At 36.3% G+C, this 24,335-nt stretch overlaps 1 protein-coding gene across 3 annotated transcripts; it reads right to left on the minus strand.

Annotated features, from left to right (window-relative positions):
• Positions 1 to 85: 85 nt before the first annotated feature.
• On the minus strand, positions 86 to 19,209 carry LOC133743497 (cleavage stimulation factor subunit 77). 3 transcript variants are annotated; one of them, XM_062171452.1, is made up of 23 exons: positions 19,053 to 19,209; positions 18,922 to 18,986; positions 18,769 to 18,831; positions 17,347 to 17,456; positions 15,763 to 15,863; positions 14,315 to 14,376; positions 13,443 to 13,583; positions 13,180 to 13,308; positions 12,693 to 12,739; positions 12,070 to 12,133; positions 11,387 to 11,507; positions 11,139 to 11,197; positions 10,947 to 11,015; positions 9,188 to 9,328; positions 8,286 to 8,350; positions 7,485 to 7,581; positions 5,558 to 5,617; positions 4,610 to 4,762; positions 3,778 to 3,844; positions 3,555 to 3,656; positions 1,748 to 1,918; positions 811 to 1,023; positions 86 to 349 (listed from the first exon to the last, which is right to left on the minus strand). In XM_062171452.1, exons 1-23 carry the CDS (start codon positions 19,081 to 19,083, stop codon positions 174 to 176), a joined length of 2,307 nt encoding a protein of 768 aa, XP_062027436.1. In that variant the 5' UTR covers positions 19,084 to 19,209; the 3' UTR covers positions 86 to 173. The 3 variants fall into 3 exon arrangements, with proteins under 3 accessions (XP_062027436.1, XP_062027437.1, XP_062027438.1); XM_062171453.1 differs by lacking the exon at positions 18,769 to 18,831; XM_062171454.1 differs by lacking the exons at positions 17,347 to 17,456; positions 18,769 to 18,831; positions 18,922 to 18,986; positions 19,053 to 19,209 and having other exon boundaries at positions 14,315 to 14,419; positions 15,763 to 15,794.
• Between the last annotated feature and the right edge of the window lie 5,126 nt (positions 19,210 to 24,335).

Here is a 24,335-nt window from a genome sequence, read left to right on the forward strand (position 1 = left end):
ACATTATTCAAAAAGTAACTAATAGTCTACATCCATTCGCCAAAAAGATTAATGTGCAGAGACCATCTTCCGTGACAAAAAGAAGAAAAGAAAGTTGTAAATTGGAACTTTTATTGAAGAAATAATCATTAGTGTACATCAAAGTAAACCAAGTGGGGAAAACAATATGTAAATTAGCCGGTGCTACCAGATAAATCTCCAGAAATTGCACTTCCATACGAAACTGATCCTGTTTGAGAAGCAGTGCGGCTAGCTGAAGCAGAACGGCTAGCCTTCTGGATCTGCCGTATCCTGAAAGCATCTGTTGGGAGTGGCTGGCTCTGGACTGTAGTTTCATCATCGTCTTTCCCTGTCAATAACAAGATACGTTTTTATAAGCTTCTCAATATTTCCTCGCATAAGAGCCAGGAAATCTATGCATAAACAGGACAACTTGATTTTCACTTGATCAAAAGTGATACTCAAAATAATGATTTCATTAACAGAGGTGTGTGGTAGCTTTGTCCAGGTAATGAGCCTACTAGTAAATTTATATCAAGGCCCAAAAGAATCCACAGCCAAGCTATTAGAATTTGGGCACCATTATTAAATCTAGGCAACCAAGATGGTAAGGTCCAAACGACACTAACTGAAAGATTAGCTGGAACTTCGTTAATCAATGGCCAACTAACTGTTTTGTACGTTCAAAAGCACATGTATGAGATGACAAAAAAAAAATTTTAAAAATAATAATAATGCCAAACACTCATCTCTAGCAACTTACATTATATTTTGAACTAGTATATATTATCACAAAGAGGAAACACATACTATCTATATTTTTTCGTTTCCCCCTGGCTGGCTTGAAAGATGACCCACTTGGGATGGGATGAGACTTGCTTGAAACAGAAAGGTCACTCGTAGAAGAAGGAGCTGGTACTGACAGAAATTGCATAGGGGCAGTCCCTGACTTTGCAGGCTGTGGTGTTGGTATATCACTTTGCAAACAAATTGATAGCACAACATCCACATCTGGGGTTGGACCTGAAAATTTCAAAGAGCAAATTTTCCAATCAACAACTGCATAAATGATTAAACTGGTTGATATAGCAATAAAACTTCATGACTATTGACCAACACCGACCTGATTTGATATGAGAAGGCTCAGATGTACAATCCGTGAAATTGAAATATTGAGAAAAGAGGTATTCAATGTAAAAGCAAATCAGACCTAGAAAATAGGATGTGTTGCCTAAGCACGTTCCATTTTTTGCCTAAGAAAAAAAAAACACACACACACAACTAGCCAAGAAACATCTGGGCTGCTACACCAAAAAGATGAATACAACTAGGAAGACCTAACTAGGCCATTCAATCACAACTGCATTCCCATCCAACGAAATTGAGGAAACAAAACACTCCTTAAGAAACAGGGGAAGCAAAAGATTCCAAAAAAGATGCTGAACTGCCTCTCCCTTTACATCATCAAAAGCCCTCCTATTCCTCTCCATATGCAAAATTCAAAAGAATGCCATCATAGTGCATTGACCCAGCACCACCTCTAGCTTTTTACACCCAAAACAACTATATCTCTCACAAAATAACTCCCCCTGCAACATTAAATAAAGCTGCCTCTCTAAACGAACTAAGCTACCACAGAATCATGCATACTAAAAGCATTTTTCTAGGTTATGAAGATATACTACACTTGCAATTGTATGCAGCAACTCAAGTTTCATTTAACTGAATGAAAGATTTTGACGTTTACCTTCAATGATCGGTAAATTTGCTAAGAAGGCCACCAAAGCAGGTGGTGTTACTTTTAATATTTCATCAAAGGCACTTGTTTGGCCACCTACTGCTGCAACAACAGGATTTGACAAGGTGCTAGAAGCAGCGAGAACTCCAGCTACTGTCGTGGTCTGAAAATTTCCAACCCCTAAAGAAAGAAAAAAAAAAACAGCAAAGAGGCAAATTCAGCTATTGAGCATTAAAACCAAACTATATATATCATGTCAATCAGCCTACAGTTAAAATAAAATTCTATAGCTTTGGACATTCCAGAAGCTTTCATTGCTATGAACTTGTTAAAGCAAAGTATTAGCAATTACTATAAACTGATTCACAGTACATTCACAATAAACAATCATTTCATCATTCCCTTTCCCACGAGGATAACAAAAATATATCAATAGATTCAAATTGCAAGAGTGAATGCAATGACTTGAATTGTCTTTCACAAATTAAATTGAGATTGCCCACAGTACTGGAGCTCAAGTATGGCCATCATGCCGAAAAATTTGACAGCAAAACATTTAAATTAGAAAATTAATTGATAAAGATTTAGATTCATTAGCAGTAGAAAATGTCAATAAGTGCACTGGAAATACATACTGAAATTGAAGAGGTCATCATGTTTGCATTTAATGTTACTATTTATGCTGGTCATCGACCCACAGTGAACCTGCTCTTCAGAACAACTAATGACTTCAACAGAGATTCGTTGTATATTAAATCACTTATACAAAGGTCCCCTATGTATTATAATTTCCGCAAGTTTTTCAAAAATACTTCAAATGTCAAAGGCATCAAACAGAAACAACAAAAAATTATAACTCTTTGAAATTACCGGGATGTAAAGAAACTAAAACCATCTTCTGTTCTGCAAATTAATTTCCCTTTCTAAAGGAAAACAAGAAACATGTTGGAAAAAAAAAACCATAAGGGGCAGAAACCATCTAAAAAAGCTGTATTCAAGAGTTTTCCAACCTCAGTAGACAAACTGTAAGACTAGTATACTACATAAGACAACTCATACAACCCTCTCAACATCTGACATTTTAACTCAAACAGTGCTGAAATACCTCCGAACCCATATTTATTATCTATTCAGACCTGATAATCATACTACCCATGAAATGAGTACTAGGTGAAATGAACTGAAATTGAGAGCTTCAAACGCAACCCTGAGACTAAGAAAATAAAATAAAATTGACCCAGAACACACATGGCTGCAAAATTCCAACTATTATGGATAGATTTGGCCTTATTTGCAATAGCTGATCCAAAAACTTCTTTTTAACATCAAATTTGAGTGACAGAAGTGCACAAAAAGACTGACACGATATTCATCTATACATACCAAAAAATGAAGAATTTACAAATTAGACATTCCAATTATGTGATAACCCACCCAATTTATTTTTGTCATTATAAAAAGGAAAGAAACTTCAAAAAAAAAATAAAAGGAAAGAACTTCATTCAATAATTTAATGAGAGACAAAATTATAAGGCCATACAGCACGATAAAGCAGTTATAGCTAGGTCAGAATGATAGGTTCAAACAAAATAATGAGTCCCACTCCCTTTTGATTTATCTCTATGATTAATGTTTTTTTGTCAAAAGAAACAACTCTTTATTATAATAATGACACTCTTTGTGGGCAAGTTACCCACTAAATACATGCAGCCCAGGCCAATTCTTTCTCCCAACCACCATAGCAAAGATTTAAGCAGGCTCACTAAAAACAACTGAAAAAGAAGAAGTAACTAAGCAGATAAAATGGATTCTCTACCAGGTTTTTGCCTTGGATCATAGATAACCATTTGATTAGTATCTGGATAAACTACTTTTGCAGACACAGATGAATTGCTTATCAGGCCAGTAGAACCCTTGTCTGCACAAAAAGACCACAAATTGCTAAGCAATAAGTTAATAAGCTAACAATACCAAACAAATTTTTTTTGGTGTGACAGCAGTACCAAGACATCAGTTAATGAATAACATAATATTGCTACCTGCAAAGTCAGGTCCACTTAGCATAGTTGACTTCTCCACTTTCTTATTAATATTTTTAGCAAGCCACTGAAAAAGAAGAAGCAGAGTGAAGTATACATAAAAGCAACAAACTAAACTCAAAGGTTTAAATTTTTTCGAAGCTTGATTATAACTACAGGTTTTAGATAGGGTTGATAATTTATTTTAACAGGCCCTGTTCATGTCGTGTTTTATGTCAATTATTGGTTAAACCTAACCTAACTTGTTTAATCAATCATGTCTCAAAACTAAACCCCAAGAATTTAGAAATGTGTTCCGTTTGGTTGACCCAGTTATTTTACTAACTATAAATTTCAAACTTGTTTTACCTTGTTTTCTCAACCAAACATCCCTAGTTTTAGAAACATAGAATGCATATAGCTATACAAATTCATTGGGTGTAAAAGAAACAAGCTGAATTATACAAGACCTCCTGTGTGAAGACACAACAGAATTATATGCTATACTTAGTGTTAAAGATAAGCAAGTAAAATGGAGGGTCCAAATTGCATAACGTCATTACTTTCTTTTCCCTCAACCTTGAACACAAAATACTTGAATACATGTGTACCAATATCAAATAGGGTGATGATATCTACTCCTTTTCTCTTTAAATTACTGAAGTAGTACACAAACCGAAGAATGCTTAGAAGTTTATCACAACATTACACATGTAATAATGCTTTGTCTGACTTAGACCACGAATTTTCGAATATATAGTAAGTAGCATATGGATACTAAATTATGAAAATGTGGTAATAGAAGCATTGACACATTATATAATGCATGCAACTATAATTTCACAAAAGATACCTCTTGTCGGGCTAAATGGTCCAGATCCTTCGTAGAGCAGGGCCAAAGATCCATGAAACTATATCGAGATACAACCTCTTGTAAAGAACTTTCCAAAGATGAAGGTCCCTCTTCATCAGTTGTAGAAAGTGCTTCTTTTTTTCTTTGCTCAACCTATATAAATTTTAAATCCAGCAAATCGATCAAAGTTCATATGTATAATCCAACAACACCTTTTGTAAAAGATCAATTTACAGAGACAAGTAAATATGTAATAACATAAATTTTAGGATTATGACATAGTAAGTAGCCCATTATTTTTATTTAGGAATTAGGTATAGACTAAGGTCCATTCGGGATTCCTAGAGCAACTGTAGAGACATGTCAATATTTCATAAAACAAAGTTTGGGGAGTTACAAGATCCCATATAAATGATATAATGTTATTTAGAGATTAGGTATCAACTAGGGTGCGATCGAGGTTCCTACATCAACTCCCAAAATTCAAGAAATGAGAATGTGCTAATTTTAACTGTTTATTTTCATATTTCAAGTGCTCAGCACATATTCATTGTTATCTTATATTCAATTGAGAAAGTACAATAGAAAAAAAAAAAAAAAAAACTATTACTTCATAAAGCATGTAAAAATTTATAGCAAAACTTTGTTTAACAATCCAAGGGATGTAATAAAATCTAAGGGTGCGTGTGACACAATTGTTAGGTATTAGGGTGTCTAAAATGTAAAAGTATTGCTAAGAAGAAAAGCCCACTGCTTTCACCAGTTTAGACCAGCCCCACATAAATAAAATTTGCTCGATGGCTACGAGCCGATAAGTGACCCGTTACAAATTATTTCTTTACAGATTGCAAAATATATCTGAAAGAAACTTAAGATGGAAATAGATATCATCACAGAAACCAAAAAAAAAAAAAATAATAATAATAATAATCTTCAGTTATTTATTACCTTCAACATGCTAGCCAGATCTCCAAAAGTTTGCTCAAATTTGGCAAATTGTTTCCAAACCTGAGAAGGAAGATCCATCAGAAGGCAAAACCATAAAGGAAGTTGAACACGTTGATGATATAAGTGGAGAATGTAGCAGAACATACAGAACATATATAAGACAACCAAGTTTTGAGGTATATAAGTCTTTAACTTCAGAGTAATGAGGACCAAATGAGTCAGTTGTACAACTCTCCAGAACAAAAGAAGCACTAATCCGGTCATATCTTTAAATTTCTTTTCCATTTCTAGACAACTAAAATAAGTTCATGAAAGAACGCCGAAGGGAGGATTTCCTGTCCCCAGTAAACATAATGTGCATAGGGAAAAGAAGGGAGAATTTCATTAATAGTCACTCAACTAACTCATTCAACACTTTGGTCACTCAATTTTCAAATATATCACTTTGGTCACTCAACTATTACTATATCAATCACTTTAGTCACCAAAGGGGTATTTTGTCTCACTTTAATCATTTCTCCCAATCATTTCAATTCATACTTCTCAATTTTTATGATTGGTTGGATGAAAACATCCTTCATATTGTGGCAAATAAAGTTTCTTTCTAATGAAAAAACTTAACGGAGTGACTAAAGTGAAAAACAAAGTTAAAGTTGAGTGACTAAAATAATATATTTAAAAAGTGAGTGACCAAAGTGTCAAACATGTAAAGGTTACGTGACCATTTGTAATATTCTCTCGGAAAAGAATGTAAACAGAACACGAAAACATTGAGATGGAAAACAAGAATAAGACTATGTTTGAACAACCTTTTAAAAAAATAATAATATAAAAAAATAACTAAAAAGAAGAAGAATACAAACAGTGGACAAGGGGTCAACAAAACATAGACGCAGCAAAACTCAACAGGAAAGCAACATAATCCAAAGACACCTCGCAAACTCCCAAAATAGAAACAAAAAGAATCTGCTGCACTCTAATCCCTTAAAACACTAGTAAAACTATAATCTTTAAAAGCCTGAGAAGCCTAAGCCCAAAGAGCAGCCAAAATCTTACTCTCTCCTAATGAACCTCAACCCCTACCCCTACATAGACTTCAAAAATTCTTCTATTTCTCTCCATCCACAACACCCAGAAAACTGCAAGGACACCAAAACCCACAGCACTTTGGCTTTCTTCTCTTTCCCAAATCCAGAACGGTTATGAACAAACAGAGAAGAATTATGTGCTGGAGATTCCTGAGTCACCCCAGCCTCCCTATATAATTTCTGCCAAAGATAGGAGGCCATCTCACGATGCAGAAAAGATATTATTTGCATTCTCTCCCTTCTATTTGCATAACATACACCAGTGAGGTGAAAGGAGTAAACAACCTTCTAAACAATTTATCATCAAGTCATGAACACCATCACCACAGCTACTAACATTCGACATGTCTACAATTTCTCCTAGGCCAAATACAAGAGAAACTTGAAATACAACGTACTATACTTCTAAACATAAATTGGACTCTGTTCTGTAAACGATGTTTAGTAATATAGGGAATACAAATCAGCCACCACATAGTAGACGGAGAATACACACAATTGCACAAGAAACATGTACACTCATTTAATACAATAGGTAAAATGAAATGGCAATGAGTGGAGAGCTCCAGGATTCTATATAAAGTGGAAATTCCCCAAGTGGGATGGTAATCTGGTATATGCTCAACATGTCCTGTTGTGTGTGCCAGACTGAGCTAAACATGTAGTAATGGGCAAAGTGGAGCATGTGTGGCAAAATTGGGTCTGACACAAACTAGAATTTCCCGCTGATACCATGTTAAAGTTAAAGCATGCATCAAATCAAAAATGGAGAAGCTCAAAATATTATGATGCAAGGCTTTCTTGATGTAAGATTTTATATCTATTAAGTATGTGTCTACCTCAACAGATTTTTCTGGTGGTAGTGAGCTTAATGCCCTTTCAAACAGGGCCCGAATATTTCTATCATCATTCAAGCGAGTTAAAAAATCTGCATATCTGCAACATTAAGGACATGAAAACCGATAAGAACACAACAATAGATATTTCAACAAGACAAATTGGTATTAAGCCAATAAGAATACATAAAGAAGAGCATAAATATCATTTCTCTCGAATTCTTTTATGTTTTACTAAATATAAGTCATAAAGTGAAATAAATTCTTGTTGCTACCATTCATAACAGAAGTTATATAATATACCATAGCACAGACAAAAGGTTCTCCATATAACCAGTTCATATACTCTGCAGCTTTAATTGGAATAAACTATCAGAAGGCTGTTTCACAACGCAAACAGTGGGGCCATATCCCACAAGCATGGATAAGGTTCCGTGTTAGACCTATGGAGTTCCTATCATGTGGACAATCTTGAACCTTGGAAGGCATGCAATCATAGGAGAACATATCAGATTTCTCCAAAATATGCTGTTTCTTATAAAAAAAATTATAAAATAAAAGGCGTCTGCCATAATTAATATTTGGTAATGACCAATGGGGGAAGAAAATTATTATGGTAACAGGATGGAAGACATAATGGTTGGATCCGTAACAAACAAGAGCCCTTCAATTCTTTATAGGAAAGCCTGGGAGAATTGCTACTCGTAGATATGTCCTAGAGGATCATCTTACAGCATTTCACTTGCAATAACATCACCAAACCAATATAGTATTCATGACCTCTAAACAAGAACATTGACTCACTCAAGAATGTATACAGGCTCGTGCATAAACTGTTTCAGCCCAGCTTCAAAAACATTGTGTGCCATCTGCATTAATGAAAGAAAAAAGTAATGAGATGGCTTTATGGCTTTAATATTTTTCCTTAACAGAACATAAGAATATGAAAAGTGAGTAAGTGGCTGATCAAGGTTAATTTCTGAGGGAAAAGGGCCGAACAAAAGAACACTTTTCTTTTCTTTTTTTTTGGAAAAGAAACAGGTTTTTATTGAATAAACAAAAAGCGATATACAAGGAGGCGGACAAAACTTAGAGGCCTATTCTACAGCTTCTTGACAGTTAATAATAATGGAAGAAAGATTATAATCCTTAAATTCTTTAGAAATAGAAGCCCATAAGGATGCCCAGAACTTGACTCTCTCCTACAGGTCTCCGCTCTCCACCCCACCATAAGGTTTCAAATAATCTTTTATTTCTTTCCATCCAAACCACCCAAACTACAGCTAGCACCCCACAACCCCAAAGGAACACATTTATCATTTTAAACTTTGTAATCCATTTACCCACCTCTTACCTGCATGCGTATGCAGTTTTGTTTAATATCAGGGATAGAACTCGGTTCCAGACATTTTGACATGTGAGTTTCAAACATACATAGAGGAATTTCTATTGAAACGTGAACTGTGAGCTGTGGGTGCGAAAATAATTGGGAAAATAAATTTCTAGTGTGCTGGGCAGGGCAATAGCCCTCCAGCCATCGAGATAGTTCTATCAAGTCTCACACTTTACATCAGACGTCAATCAGTGACACCCATAGTGGCCTTCTTTCAAATCAGTGAGGAATTTTTATAGATCATATAATCCAAGCACCGATAAGTACTATAGAGCAATTTCAGCATTGAGTTTTAAGATAATCATGAAAAAACCTTGGGATCCTTGTCAAGACATAAGGCCACCATTGCATAAGCAACATAAACATGATATGTGCAGTTTGGGGATTTGCGTGCATCTAAAAAGTACTTGCGAGCTGCTTCAACTCCTTCAGTTCTCCTTAAAAAGCGAATAAACTGCAGTAAAATATACAAACATGAGATTCTTTCAGAATGGGACAAACTTTGATTATAAGATGCAGAATACATCTAACAAGTATCTATTATCAATCAAATGAATGTTTGGTAGAATAGATATTCGCTGTAATATTTTCTTTTCATGTTAGTGAGGTAGAGCTAAGGAGCTGGACTATCTTTTTTTTGAGAAGAAACAGCTTTTTATTAAAAAAGCAAAAATCGAGATACCGGGAGGCGGACAAGGAGTCCGCTTTAATGATCTAAAGAGGGCAGCTAGGGCTATAGGCCTAGCATCTCGTCTAATAATAGTAATCAAGGCTTAGGGGCTTATACTACAGCTGCTTGCCAGTTAAGTATAATGGAAGAAAGATTATAATCCTTGAATTCCTTAGAAATAGAAACCCATAAGGATGCCCAGAACTTGACTCTCTCCCACAGGTCTTCCTTCTCCACCCCTCCAAAGTTTTCAAATAATCTTTTATTTCTTTCCTCCAGACCACCCAAACTACAGCTAGCACCCCACAACCCCAAAGGGTTCTGGCCTTTTTACCTTTACCAAACGCTATCGGGTTTTCTCTTAGCAAGTCATTTCTCTCTAATGGAGTTGTCCAGTCCACTCTTGCCTCCCTAAATAATTTTTTCCATAAGAAATTAGCCACTTCACAATGCACGAAGACATGATCAGCACTTCCCCCTTGAGCTTTGCATAAAATGCACCAGTGAGGAGAAAAACAACTTCCCGGTCTTCTCCTTTGAAGAACATCACATGTATTCGTCTTCCCCAGTACCACAAGCCATCCCAAAATCTTCACCTTAGTAGGGACCGTGACCTTCCAAATAAACTTTGCAGGAGCAAAAATTGGATCTGATCGACCACTAATTAAGAAGCTATGGAAAGATTTGCAAGAGAATTTCCCATTAGGCTCAAGCTTCCACCTCCTTTCATCTGGTTTGGACTCCACTAATCGGACATTTTCTAGCTTAACCATCAGCGAGGCAAACTCCTCAATCTCTTGATCATTTAAGTTTCTTCTGAACCCAAAGTCCCAGCTCATCGGAAAATTGAGAGGGATAGCTAACCTTTCCACTGAATAGTTGGTGTGTCTTGCTAGTCTAAACAACCTTGGAAAGTAGAATTTTAAGGGTTGATCCTCTAGCCAAGAGTCTTCCCAGAACCTCACTCTTTTGCCATTGCCCACAATTAGTTTATGACAGAGAGAATATTGGCTTATTCCTGCTGAAATATCCTTCCAAGGACTTCTACTTGATCCACCCAAACTTGGCTGTGTCCCACCCATTCACATCATATCCATATTTGCTCCTTATTACAGCATGCCATAAGGACTCTCTCTCCAAAGGAAATCTCCAAAGCCATTTCCCTAGGAAAGACTTATTTTTTGCTAGTAGATTCCCGATTCCCAGCCCTCCTCTTTCTTTGCTTTTCGACACTATCTCCCAATGAACTAGATGGTTCTTCTTACCCTCTCCGACTCCATCCCAGAAAAAAAATTTCAGAAGAGATTCTAATCTCTTTGCCACTCCCACCGGAACTTGGAATAGAGATAGCATAGAAAGAATAAAGTACTAAAGATTCGAAAAACCAAAAGAAAATAAGTACCTGTATATGAGCAAGGGCTGTTGTGTTAACACCGTCTCCCAAAAGGTTCTCATATATTTTTTTCGTAGGCTGCAAAAGGCAGAACAGTTAAAAGAAAAGGCAACAGCAGAATATCCCGCTTCAAAGCAACTCAACTGAACATTAAAAGCCAAATAGTTCATAATGTAAAAGAAAAGGTTGTAATCATATTACCTGAATCGCTCCACGGGATTCTTCCAGCTCTGCATACGCATATCTAAGCATCTCCGAGTCTGTTGGAGAGAGAGAGAGAGAGAGAGATCAGAGAGACTTCAAGCCATGTCATAGAAAAATGGTGAAGATCACCTCCAGACTCGTGGTGTAAGACAATCAAGCAACATAGCAAGATAAAAAAGAAGTGAGGACTAACAGAAGTACTTAAGAATCTTAAAGGCAAAGAGACAAGAAAAGATAACAATTACCAGGAAGAGCCTTCAATGCTCTCTGAAATACTTTAATTGCAGCATCTATTGATCCACTTTTTGCATGCCACATCGCATAGTCATACCATATATCAGGATAATGGTATAGATACATTAGACACTGGCAAACAACAGATAGGAGTTCAGGAAACTTGCAATATTCTGTAACTCAATAAAATAAACTGTACACAGTTCTATACACACTCCCGATACATGTTCTATACCAACATCAGATCTAGAAGAGGACTCAATTAAAGCCCAGATACCATTTGAATCCATAAATACGCACATAAGGATAAAGCCTAACTTAATGGAAAGGCATAAAGGCAACACACATGACACACCTAAAGCTAACTTCAATATTGATAACAACATTGCACAAATTGTTACATCTTAATGCTACTGCATTGCTCAGAATGGGTAAAAGTTAAATCTTCGTGTCTGCAAAACTATAGTTATTAAAAACACAAAGTTTGGATTAGTTCAGGCATGCAGGAAAAGACATATCCAAAGATATACTGAAGAAATTCTTCAATAATGGTAGAATTCAAAATATTCAAACAATCTATTTATCCAACAAACGCAGAGGCAATGTAGATGTATCTACTACTTTTATGAATTGAAATGAGAAAAAGAAAAAAGAAAAAAAAAAGTATATATATTCAGTATACATATTCATCCACCTGCTCATATGTGAAAATAATTCGCTTGTTGGATGATCCATTGTCTATCCTTTGTGGATTCCCTCTGAAATGCAATTATGAGAAATTATTATGCAACATTGTCAAATGAATGTCAAAGCAAACACAACTTAACAGGAAAAAATGAAGACAAAATTAACAACAGAACGACGACGACAACAACGCCAACAGAAATATTTGCATTGATTAAACAAGGAAACAAATTTTGATTCAGAAACATAAATTTGAAGGTGCAACATCCAACAGATCCAATAGACACATTAATCAAAGATAGCTGCCAAGAACATTGCTCGCATAGTTATTCTGAACTCTGAACTTTTTATTTCATGGAAGCAGGAACACGAGTCCTCAAATCATTTTCACTCTTAAGATACTGATGGGTACATTCTCAAACTTACATATAAAGGTTAAATTTGCATGAAATGTATAAGCCATCAGTTAAAGAAAATAACTAGCAGATTGCAGATTAAGGGGGAAAAGGAAAGAGGGAAAAAAAGAAAACACCCAGACTGAAGTGATCCTCCAATTTCATAATAGTCAATCATGTCTGATACAATCAAAAATGCGCCACTAAGAGGTAAAATAAGTATAGCATTAATTCTTACTTTTCAAAACCCAGCAACTTTTTCCACGCCATCCACTGCAATTCTTCCTGTGAGAGCAAAACACAAAATTTCAGTTTTCCATTGAACATTATAAGTAAGAAACTTCTCATCAACAAACAAAGACATGTCTCTCATATATGGACTTCCTTAGTGCAAGACAGACAACTGTCACACAGGGATCCTACCCGTTCACATGCAACCCATGTATTTTAAGACTACAGATATAACATGTGGAAAATCAAGACAAATTCTCATAGGAAATTTCTAACATGAGTTGACAGTCATCTCAAATCAGATATTAGGAATATATGCAGCTACAGAAGAACACTTAGTTGCAACTTAAAATTTTGGTTGCCAAAGAAAGGACCAGAACAAATTCTAAAAGCACACTGACAGCATGCTAGCGTAAGAGGAAACCAGCTGAAAAATAAAACATCTGTGAGCCAGTGGTTAACAGCTTAGAGAACAACAAGAAGCAGAAAATTGCCTTGTAAGAGCCAGTTGGTGGCACAGCAAGCATATTCAAGTCAATTTCGTCAACGTACTTCTTCCGCTCCCTATAAACGGCCCTGGCACTGTTAAATTTTGGTTGATATTCAGATAACAGTCCTTTTGCCTGCTTAATGGAATATCATTAGATTGCCAATACTGTAAAATAGTTTCTTGCAACACCCACAGAAACACAAAGATAGCCCATATATGTTTTACACTAGTTCAGATTTCATTTGCGATCCCAAACTAAAATGTTACCAGATGGCGGCTGACAGAATTTTCAAAATTTTCATAATCCTTCCAAAGTTGTTCAATGTGATGCGTAGGAGTAACAATGGCTCTCTGGTATGCTTTCCGCACAGCAGTCATCCGTTGCGACTCTTCCTGTGTGCTTACAGCCTACAAGTACCACATTCAACAATAAGAATTGAAACGAAACTTCACGAACAGAAGATCCAGATAATTATAGTTGTCTGAAGCATGAAAAGATATGAGCATCATTATTCATTATTATTGCCCCATGCTTTTAACCATGATTTAATAAGTCTGTCTATTACAAATTTATTCCTGTATCAAGTTAGTTTATATTTTCCTGTGGCCATGTCCATGCCAGCAATGCTGGGGCCTCTAGGCCATGGTGCCGCCATGGAGACTCTGACTTCTATTGAAAGATTTTGCTGCCAGGGCAGCAAAAAATATTTTGAGAAAAGATAAATATATATGGATAGGGATAGCATTAGGCCACTTTTAAATACAGTAGTCTCCCAAACTCTTTGGCTTTTTTTTTTTTTTCCTGAAAAGAAACAAATTTTGATGAAGGGAAAAAGAATACAAAGGAGTCCACAAAACAGAGATGCCACAGAAGCTAAGAAAAGCGCAACAAGACCTCCTAAACTACTGCTGCTCTCCAACCCCTTAAAATACAAGAGAAATTATTACTACTAACCTCCTAAGTCTTAGAAACTTACTGCTTTTTCCCAGATTTCACCTTAAGAAGTTGGTCAAAAGACTCAAAACTATTTGAGAGAACTCCCTGATCTATGTATTACCCTTCTTCTGTTCATTTCACTGTTCACCCCTTAAAGAGCCATAAGTAGAAGCAAACCACATGCAGGAAGAAAATGACAGACCTGTAACGACTTTAAAAAAGCGATGTACTCCATCCACACAGGCCCAGACGCTATATCAGCTCCTGGTAGCAAATGCGAAAGGATTAAGCACCATCAAATTCTGATCTGACAGGATTACATACATGCTTTTATTCACTAGAAGATCAATGTGTTATACAATGCATGTACGAGCAGTAAATAGTTCAATTCATAAACAGTAAAAGAGTAAAAACTTCAGAATATAAAATAGTTCCAAGCACTCATTTCAAATTTAATTAACATGCCACGATCTTCAAATTATTTTGACATATGACAATTACTTATTAACCAGAATAAAAATATAAAAAAATAAAAACTAGGCACGTGTAAAAGCACCACTCATCTCATAATCTTTCAGTTAATTACAGACGGATATATGTGTGTGTGTGTGTGTGTGTGTGTGAGCGCGGGCGTATATATATATATATATATATATATATATATATATATATATATATATATATATATATATACGCCCGCGCTCACACATATATATCTACGTGCATATGTATAATGTATATGTATATACATACACAGACCAGTTCTGGGGCGGACAGCCAATCAACATACGTCAATTGACCAGCAGGCCTTACCTTCCTATCTAAATATGTAGGTTGAATCAGAAGTGGATATCCATGATGCAAGGATCAACCCTACAAATAATCAACTAAATCGGACACCATGCACTCAACTTTGACCACATAAATAGACAAACTCAGTATTTCCTACAAACACTGACAAGATCAGATACTCAAATGTTCTTACAATTTCCAAATTTGCTATGTTTCCTGGTTGATTCTTAAGCTAAGATCTAACACTGGGATAAGATATGTATGAAGATATCCACCTACAACGTACAACTTTGCACATGTCCATCTTTATACGTATAATGAATAATGTATACTAGGGGATTCTCAGCCAACGTGGTTGAAAGCTGAAGCCTTCCCATTCATATAGCGCTTCATTCTCTTTTATTTGTATGTATATTTTATATTCCCTTATAGGTGTATAGTAGCTCTTATTTTGTACTAGTGTAGAGTAGCTTTAAGGCTTAGGTTTAAAAAAGGTGTGCCCCAAAACCGTGAAGCTAAAGTCAGAAACCTGGGCCTTGAAGGGGAAATTTTGATATTAATCTGCCATTCAAACAGCAATGCATGCCATCAAATGGGAAGCACCCAGTTTAACAACTATCTTACAACTGTGTTTTGAGTTACCTTTATCCTTTAGACAGGTCTTATTCAGGTTTCTTTTACTTCCCAACACATTGCAGATACAAAAGAACCGAAAAGAAAACAAAGTCAATAGTTAGGTAAGCAAATTCAGAACAACTTCATAACTTATTGCTCTACCTACATATTATGCTCTAACAACTGTAATAATTTAAAACTAAAAAAGTGGCACAGCGAAGAAACATGAGTGAAAAGACATACCAACATAACTGAGCATAAAATCAAAAGCTTTTCTAGTCTCTTCTTGACCCTCCACCCCCTTCTTGTCATTGACCTTTCTGATGAAACGAATGTAGCATCGCCTGCAAATCCAATAAGATCAACACAAGCGTTTTTCAAACTCAGAAATAAGAGAAAGACATATTTGTACAAAGAAAAAGAAAATAGAAAGTTCAGTAATCATATGAAGCAATGAAGTTTAGTGGAATATGGAGGTCCTTCAATTACGGACATGTGAATGTTCAAACAGTCTGCTCTTGATATTCCGTCATGACTTCTGTTCTTTTCAATCACTGATTAATGAAAAGTATAGTTCCACATAAGATAATGAAAAGAAAAAGGTATCTTTTGCTTATGATAAGATAAAGCATATAATGGTTCAGAGGGGTAATGCATTGTTGTTCTTTTAGTTGAAGCTTGTTATCTCTTGTAGCACTAAAGAAGGGAACCCTTTAGTAAAAATATAGATGGTCAACATTTACAAAAACTTTTATATCCGTGAAAATTATCACCAAAGCACGAAATTACAGATAATCGCTTTAAACTGTGGAAATGAATCAAACTTCTTGAAATGATAAACCAAACATAATGCATCAATTAAACATCTAAACTTCACAAAAAAGAATAACCACCATAAATGTACCACAGACCTACACATGTAAAATTCTAAGCATCAGAAGTACTAGAGAGAGCTCTTATGGGTTCAAATGCACTGGACATGATTCTTTATTGGTCTAAGCAATGAAATTTGAGCAAGTCAGCAAGGTGATTATGCACTGATTTTCTGTCTTATAAATTCTATACTCAGAAAGTAAACTATTTACTCATTAAAAGGTATATTATACCCATTTGACTATCTAACTCTACAATAGAGTAAACAGAATGCAGGAAAAGGAAAAGCTTAAAACTGATGCATATTTCACTGATGGTGAGAAAAGAGTTACAACCAAAGCTAAATAGCAGAAAAGAAAGCAAAGGAAATGCAGACTAGCCAAATACAGCTGGCATTTTATACACGTGTAATGCAGGACCACAGAGAGAATTATGCGGCTGTAAATGGGCTTGATTCATATAAGGGTGAGTCTTATCACTCTACCATTCATTTAGATGAGAGAGCACCATGCTGATGGTTACAACCAGGGAAATTTACAGTTAAATCAATTCGTAGTTTGAGTATTTAAATATTTTGCAGGAAGGTCTGAACTTAACAATATGCTGAGTCACAATACCTACGAATATTACCCTGAATTTTAAGTGATTCCCTTATTTGTTCATAAAGACAAGTCAAGATAAAGATGGTCAATTTTAGGATAAACAGTCACTAATTCTAGAAGTAATTTGTGCCACCATTGTAATGACTAGACAACTATGAAAAAAACTTTATTCAAGTCCCTACAACTTGAAGAGAACCAAAACCATATGACATCACAAAATGCACTTGCAACGACAAAACAAAACCAAGAAAAGATTTCCAATACATCATTAAGTTATTAGATTATACCAACTCCAATATCATAGAAATGTAAGATTTTGCTGACAGCATTTTGGCTGTAGAACAGAATATACCAGAGTGGAACTTGAAGACAAATCAACAAACACCGGCTAAATATCTGTTTTGTAGCATCATCATTATTGACAGCAATCTGTGCCTCCACATATTGCTTCCAATATTTTGCCTGGCGAGAAGAGAATAACCATAATCAACTCAATATAAACAGTATTCATCCAAACATGGAAAACTGGCACAGTTATGTGCATCAGTGTCCAGTACTCCTTTAAATGCTAAAGATAAGTACATAAGTTATGTGCATCTGATGTATTACACTATTATTTAACAAAAATTAAGTACATAAGTTAAAAGCGGTTGCAGCTTATTTAGATTTCTATACATTTTTGCAGAGCTTTTCAAGTGATTTCTTTTACAGTGTTTTTCAATGAAGTATCGTTTTTCCTTTTTCCCCTTTTCCTTTTTACTAATATTTTAAAGTAGAAACTGCAGCTTTCCAAGAGTGGGCCGAAGTCTTTTAAAGAACAACAGCAAAATCTCTTCTAAGGCTAAGGGAACATAGACTCCCAATTGAACAGCACTTTTTAACTGCAGCTCTCCAATCTCAATATGGTTTAATAGCAAAATGCCTAAACTCTACAGTAACTGATATCCCCAGGTGCAGAACAAAAACTAACTCTTACAGAAAGCTCAACCACGCCCACCATGAAGTCCAATCTCAAATAACAACAGCAAATACTCTTGTAAGGCTAAGGGATACTTTTTTTCTTCTATACCCAGAAATCCTCCAAATCCACTTTTTGCAGACCTGGGCTCAAAACTGGGCCTCCTGCCAAACTCTACAATCTTTAGAGGGCAGCAAACTTTAGAAAATAGCTAGGTAAGTACCGAGAGGGGGTTCAAAGCCTAGATTCATTGGAGCAAACCATGGGCCTGACCATTTCTACTAAACTCATATTGGTAAGGCCGTAAGGCTAAGGGATACATTACTATTAAGGGAGCACAGACTTCCAATTTAACCCCACTTCAACTCACTGCAGCTTTCCAATTCCAATAAGGATAATAGAGAATAATGCAACACCACAATTGCAGACCCGATAGAAAATCCTTCTACCTGCAAACCCAAAGGGTTTAACTTTCTTCCCTCTACCTGGTACACTCAACTGCAAAATGAGCCTAAACTTGGGATTCGAGAAATGACTCGGGATGCTCACCAACGAAATCTTGAGCAAAAAAGAGCTTAATTTGGATGTCACCAATTCCAAATTTAAAACATCCACACCTTAGTCTCTAGAGTTACTAATAAACCTAACATCCCGTATAACAATTGAGCGCTTGAATTTCCATTCAACATCACAAGGCAAGGAATTGTATGTAATTAAATAAACTATTAGGGGCCTAAACCAATTCCTCATACAATAAAATTGAAAATGAGAAAAGAATTCTTTCAAGGCAGATATAGAAGGTTACAAGGCACTCACTGCAGTGGGAAACACAGTCAGAATCTGCTCATATATGGGTGCTGCCTCTGTAATAGGCAAACGCTGTTTCGAAACACACATATATATAGAGAGCTTTAGATTCAATACCTCTAATCTAAAACAAAGAAACCGAAACAAGGCAGGCAGAGTTACCAGCGCTTCATTGGCTTGATTTTCAGTGGCTTCAACATTGTATTTGTCCTCCATGGCTTTGCTACCTGAGAGTTTGAATTGAATTGAATTGACGCCCATGCTGAGAAATGGAAAATCAAAGTCTTACTCACCTGGATCATCCGCTCGTTTCTCGATTTCCATGTCAAACTATAATGAAAGACGGTAAGGAGGAACGTTTGGGTCCTTGAGTTCACACTTCACAGTAGAAGAAGGGATTATTCCAAGTGGGCGTTGGGGGAGAGGTCAAAGATATTGTAATTGAAAGAAAAAAAAAATGTTTTTAAATGTAGCCAGTAAATTTCTATGTATAACCACCTATTTATTTATATTTAAAATATTTATAAAACCCAGCAAATATTCCCACAATACCCATCCAAGTAAACTGATGCTCATGCGATTTGTTCCCAAAATCAAGAAAACAAATCCCGACCTCTCCAATCAACGTCAGCTTCCACCAATGTCATACCTAAGATTTGATCCACCAATTCTTCCTCAAATCGCTATGAGAGGAAAGATGTGATTACGACTAAATGCATATGAACAAATCACAATGAGAGTACATTAATTTAGAAAACTAAATATCCCCTATTGTCTAAATGAGATTGCGGCTGTGTAAATTCCCAAAATATTCCTTGTGATTTGTTCATCTTCTCAAATTTGATGTTTATGTACCCAACAAAATGAATATATATGAACAAATCGCACGAGAGGAAAGATGAGATTATGGTTGTTAGAGAAGAAAAGGAGGAGTAGGGACTCGTGATGATATATGGGATAGAGACCCAGATCCAACCACTACAGCAGCCAAAAGGCATCTGCTAGTTCTAGTTCTATGGGTATATCATGATTATCCATGAGCTCCATCAAATTCTTAACCTAAGTCTATATATATATATATATATATATATATCCTTCTAGTGAGGGACCACTTTTTTTGTCTTTTCTAGAGATAGGGCATTAGACAAACTTTTCGATCATATTTTAACATCTTAACCGTTCAGATTTTAGGTCCAAATGTGTAGATCACCTCTGCAAATTTTTAGCCAAATTGATTATCGTTAAGGCATTCAAAACGGCGACTTAAGATTATAAGTATAAACGGTTCAAGTTTGACAGATTTGGTTCGTTCATTGATTTATTCTAGATTGATACCTTAAAGATCACTGATTTGGCTGAAAATTTGCAGAAATGATCTACAAATTAGGACCTAAAAACTGAACGGTTGAGATGCCAAAATGTGATCGAAAAGTTGGTTTAATGCTCTATCCCTATAAAAGACCAAAAAAGAGATCCCTTAGTGGAAGGGCCCTATATATATATATATATATATATATATATATATATATCAGATCCTATACAGAGCGGAGCTTCGCTTTGAAATTAACTTGTGAAGTTCAAGTTTTGGGTCACTTTTCGGTCGCACATCCCCATCTCGATCGTTCAGTTTTTAGGTACTAGTGTATAGATCATCTCTGCAAATTTTCAGCCAAAATAATGATTGTTAAGGCATTGATAACTGTCTTAAAGCTAGTACGGTTCAGGTTGACAGATTTAGTCCGTCCATTGGTTTAAGCGAGTTAGATACCTTAACGATCATCAATTTGGCTGAAAATTTGCAGAGATGATCTATACACTAGTACCTAGCAACTGAACGGTCGAGATGTGGATATGCGACCGAAAAGTGACCCAAAACTCTAACTTCACACGTTAATTTCAAAGCGGAGCTCCGCTCTGGATAAAATCTGTACACACACACACACACACACATATATATATTCTGAAAAATCTTCTTCATTTCAAGAGATTAGAATTCAAATTCTCTATCCTTGTTGAACAAGATCATACAATTTTAAAACAATACCAATAACACCAATTGACTAGAGGGAATAGGTAACCCTAAACAATTTTTCTTTTTTCCTGTCCCGAGGAGTACTATTAATGAAGGATGCTGGAAATCATGAGATTGTTTGCTGGGTTTGTTAAAGATGGAGGGTGTTTTGGGAAACTTGTTGGATTTATGTAGATTTCTAAAAATAATATTTAAATATAAATAATTTGCTAGGTTCATTAAATAACTTGCTAGGTACATTTAGAACACACAAAAAAAAAATGATTCGCAAATTTTCACCAAATTTTGAATTATCATAAACATTTTAAATAACACTTAATTAGAGAAAAAAACACACCCACCAGTGTGAATCTATCTATAATATTAGTAAGAGAAGAAGTTTTATTAATCAAAACCAAAAAATTTGACATATTTGACTCTAAAATATTAAAAAACTTTGAGAATAAATTAAATCACAGAAGTAATTATGACAATTATAAAATTATTTAGGGAATCAAAATTGGGAGAGAAATAGTTGTCTTTTATTGATAATAGGGTCTCTTTATGTAGAGGATTACAAGCATAGAATCAGAGTCTTACAAATAAACATAATCATACAATGATTGGATATTTACGAAGATGTCTCCGAGAATATCTGTAAGACTAACCCTATCACAACTCAGACAAGTAATTAGAGTTTGGGTCAGACACACAATTCAGATATACTTGAACACTCCCCCTCGTGTCGCTCAAACGTGGTGCTTCTCTCGTTGCCTCGTCAAAAATTTTACCGAGTAACAAAAACCATGTGGGATAAAAATAACCTCGGTCGAAGGAGAAAAGGAGTATAACACACCCTTCATGTTTCGGAACCAAACATGTAGACATCTTCCCCCGATGCCTACATCTCCCCCTGATGACTACGATTATGGGAGTTCGGATAACTTTTGCAAACCAATGCTTGCAACATGTTTCTCGAACGTGGATTTAGGCAGTGACTTAGTGAACAAGTCTGCCACATTATCCTCAGATTAAACCTGGTTCACTTTGATCTTGAAGAGCTTTTGTTGTTGCTGATTATAGAAGCATTTGGGCGATATGTGCTTGGTATTGTCACCTTTGATGTAGCATTGCTTCATTTATTCGATGCAAGCAGCATTATCCTCATAAATATTGGTAGGCTCATCTGTGGTAGACTTCAAACCACAATATATTGCTTTAAACATGCGTAATTATGAATCTAAACCATATACATTCAAGAACCGCTTCGTGAAGAGCAATAATCTCTGCATGGTTCGAAGAGGTATTGACTAGGGTCTATTTTATAAACCTCTAAGATATCGCGGTCTTACCCATGGTGAACACATAACCAGTTTGGGAACAACCTTTGTGTGGGTCAGAGAGGTACTCAGCATCAGCAAAACCTTCCAAAACACTAATGTAGTTTTGGGATGGGGAGGGGGAACGCAGACCACTGTTGGTGGCATTCCTGACATTCGATAGGTCCGAATCCATCATCTTTCTGTAGGGATAGAACAAACCCATATCAGTCCTACCACTTAGGTATCTAAAGATATCTTTAACACCAGTCCAATGGCGTCATTTGGCGCAGAGCTATATCTAGCTAACAAGTTCACGACAAATGAGATGTCTGGTCTTGTGCATTGAGCTAAGTACAATAATGCATCTATTGCACTTAAGTAGGGCACTTCTACCTGTAGCACATCTTCGTTGTCATTCTTTGGACGGAATGGATCCTTCTTTGGATCAAGACTACGCACAACCATTGGGGTGCTTGAAGGCTTAACTTTGTCAGTATTGAAACGCCTAAGCATCTTTTAGGTATAAGCTGATTGATGAATCAGGATACCATCTTCATGGTGCTCAAGTTCCAAACCGAGGCAAAACAGTGTTCTCCCAAGGTATTTCATCTCAAACTCAGATTTCAAGATTTCAACGGTTTTCCTTAACTCTTTAATGGTGCCACTTATGTTCATGTCATCAACATAAACCGCTACTATAGAAAATCCGGAACTTGTTCTTTTTATGAAAACACATGGGCATAGTTCATTGTTAACATATCCCTTCTCAGTCAAGTATTCACTTAGACAATTATAACACATCCGTTCAGATTGCTTCAATCCATATAGTGAGCGTTTCAACCTGATTGCAAACGCGCTCCGTGGTTTGGAACCACTTGACTTGAGTAACTGAAGTCCATCCGGGACCTTCATGTATATTTTTGTATCTAGATCCCCATATAGATATGCAGTAACCACATCCATGATCTGCATGTTTCGTTTTCTGGAAACTACCAAACTGACAAGATAGCGGAACATAATGACGTCCATTAAGGGAGAATATGTCTCCTCGTAGTCAATTCCAGGGCGTTGTGAGAATCCTTGGGCCACAAGGCGAGCTTTGTACCTTACAATCTTGTTTCTCTACCTTACAATCTCGTTTCTCTCATTAAGCTTTCTAACGAATACCATTTATGGCTAGCAGGCTTGGTGTTGGGCGGTATTGGCACAACTGGCCCAAATACCTTTATGTTATCTAGAGAATCAAGTTCTACCTGGATCGCTTCTTTCCTTTTTGTCCAATCAGCTCTGCGTTTACATTCATCAAAGGAGCATGGCTCGATGTCATCAGTCTCAATAATCTCACGCACTACTGAGTATGCGAATACATCATCAATGATAATGAGCTTTTTTCCCACGTCCTATGTACACTAGTGTAATTCGTAGAGATCTCTACATTCTCAGAGATAGGTTCTAACTTTGAGGCGTCCCCCAACGATGTCTCTTGGACATAACCATAATTCAGAACATTCTCATAGGACGGATTTTGAGTATCGATGATCAAAGGATTTGTTTGTGCCTCATTCGCTCTCTTTCTAGGGAGAGTATCAATCGAACCAATTGGTCTATCGCGCTTTCTCGTAGGACCTACGACCATAGACGCCGCATCACTGCCAATTTGATCAGTGGCGCCATCTCCTGGTACCTCAGGAGCGGCGTTACGTCCAGTATTTAGGACGTCAATCCTTGCATACACATTTGTAGCAGGTATATATGATCTGGTCACTTTAGCAATATCAGAAAACGCATCAGGCAGAGTATCTGCTATGCTCTGAAGCTCGATAATTCTTCACACTTCAAGTTCGGACTATGGGTACGGGGATCGAGATGAGACATAGTGGGGCCAGACCACGAGAATTCCTGTCGTTCTTGCTGAACATTTGTGTTCTTTTCTCCCCCTAACGATAGGAAAACTGTCTCATCAAAGTAACAATCCTCAAATCTAGGGGTAAAAATATTGCTTGTCAAGGGTTCCAGGTAGCGGACGATAGTTGGAGCCTTATATCCAACATATATGTCCATTTGTCTTTGTGGACCAATCTTAGTACGATGTGGTGGCATAATAGGCACATAGATGGCACAACCAAAGATGTGTAAGTGCGAGATATCAGGTTCATACCCAGTCACTAGCTGTAATGCATAATAAGGTTGGGTGGCAGTGGGTCGTAGACTATTTAGCGTAGCTGCATGCAGTATTGCATATC

The sequence above is a fragment of the Rosa rugosa genome, chromosome 4 (genome assembly GCF_958449725.1).
Source record: "Rosa rugosa chromosome 4, drRosRugo1.1, whole genome shotgun sequence".
Classification (NCBI taxonomy): Eukaryota; Viridiplantae; Streptophyta; class Magnoliopsida; order Rosales; family Rosaceae; genus Rosa; species Rosa rugosa.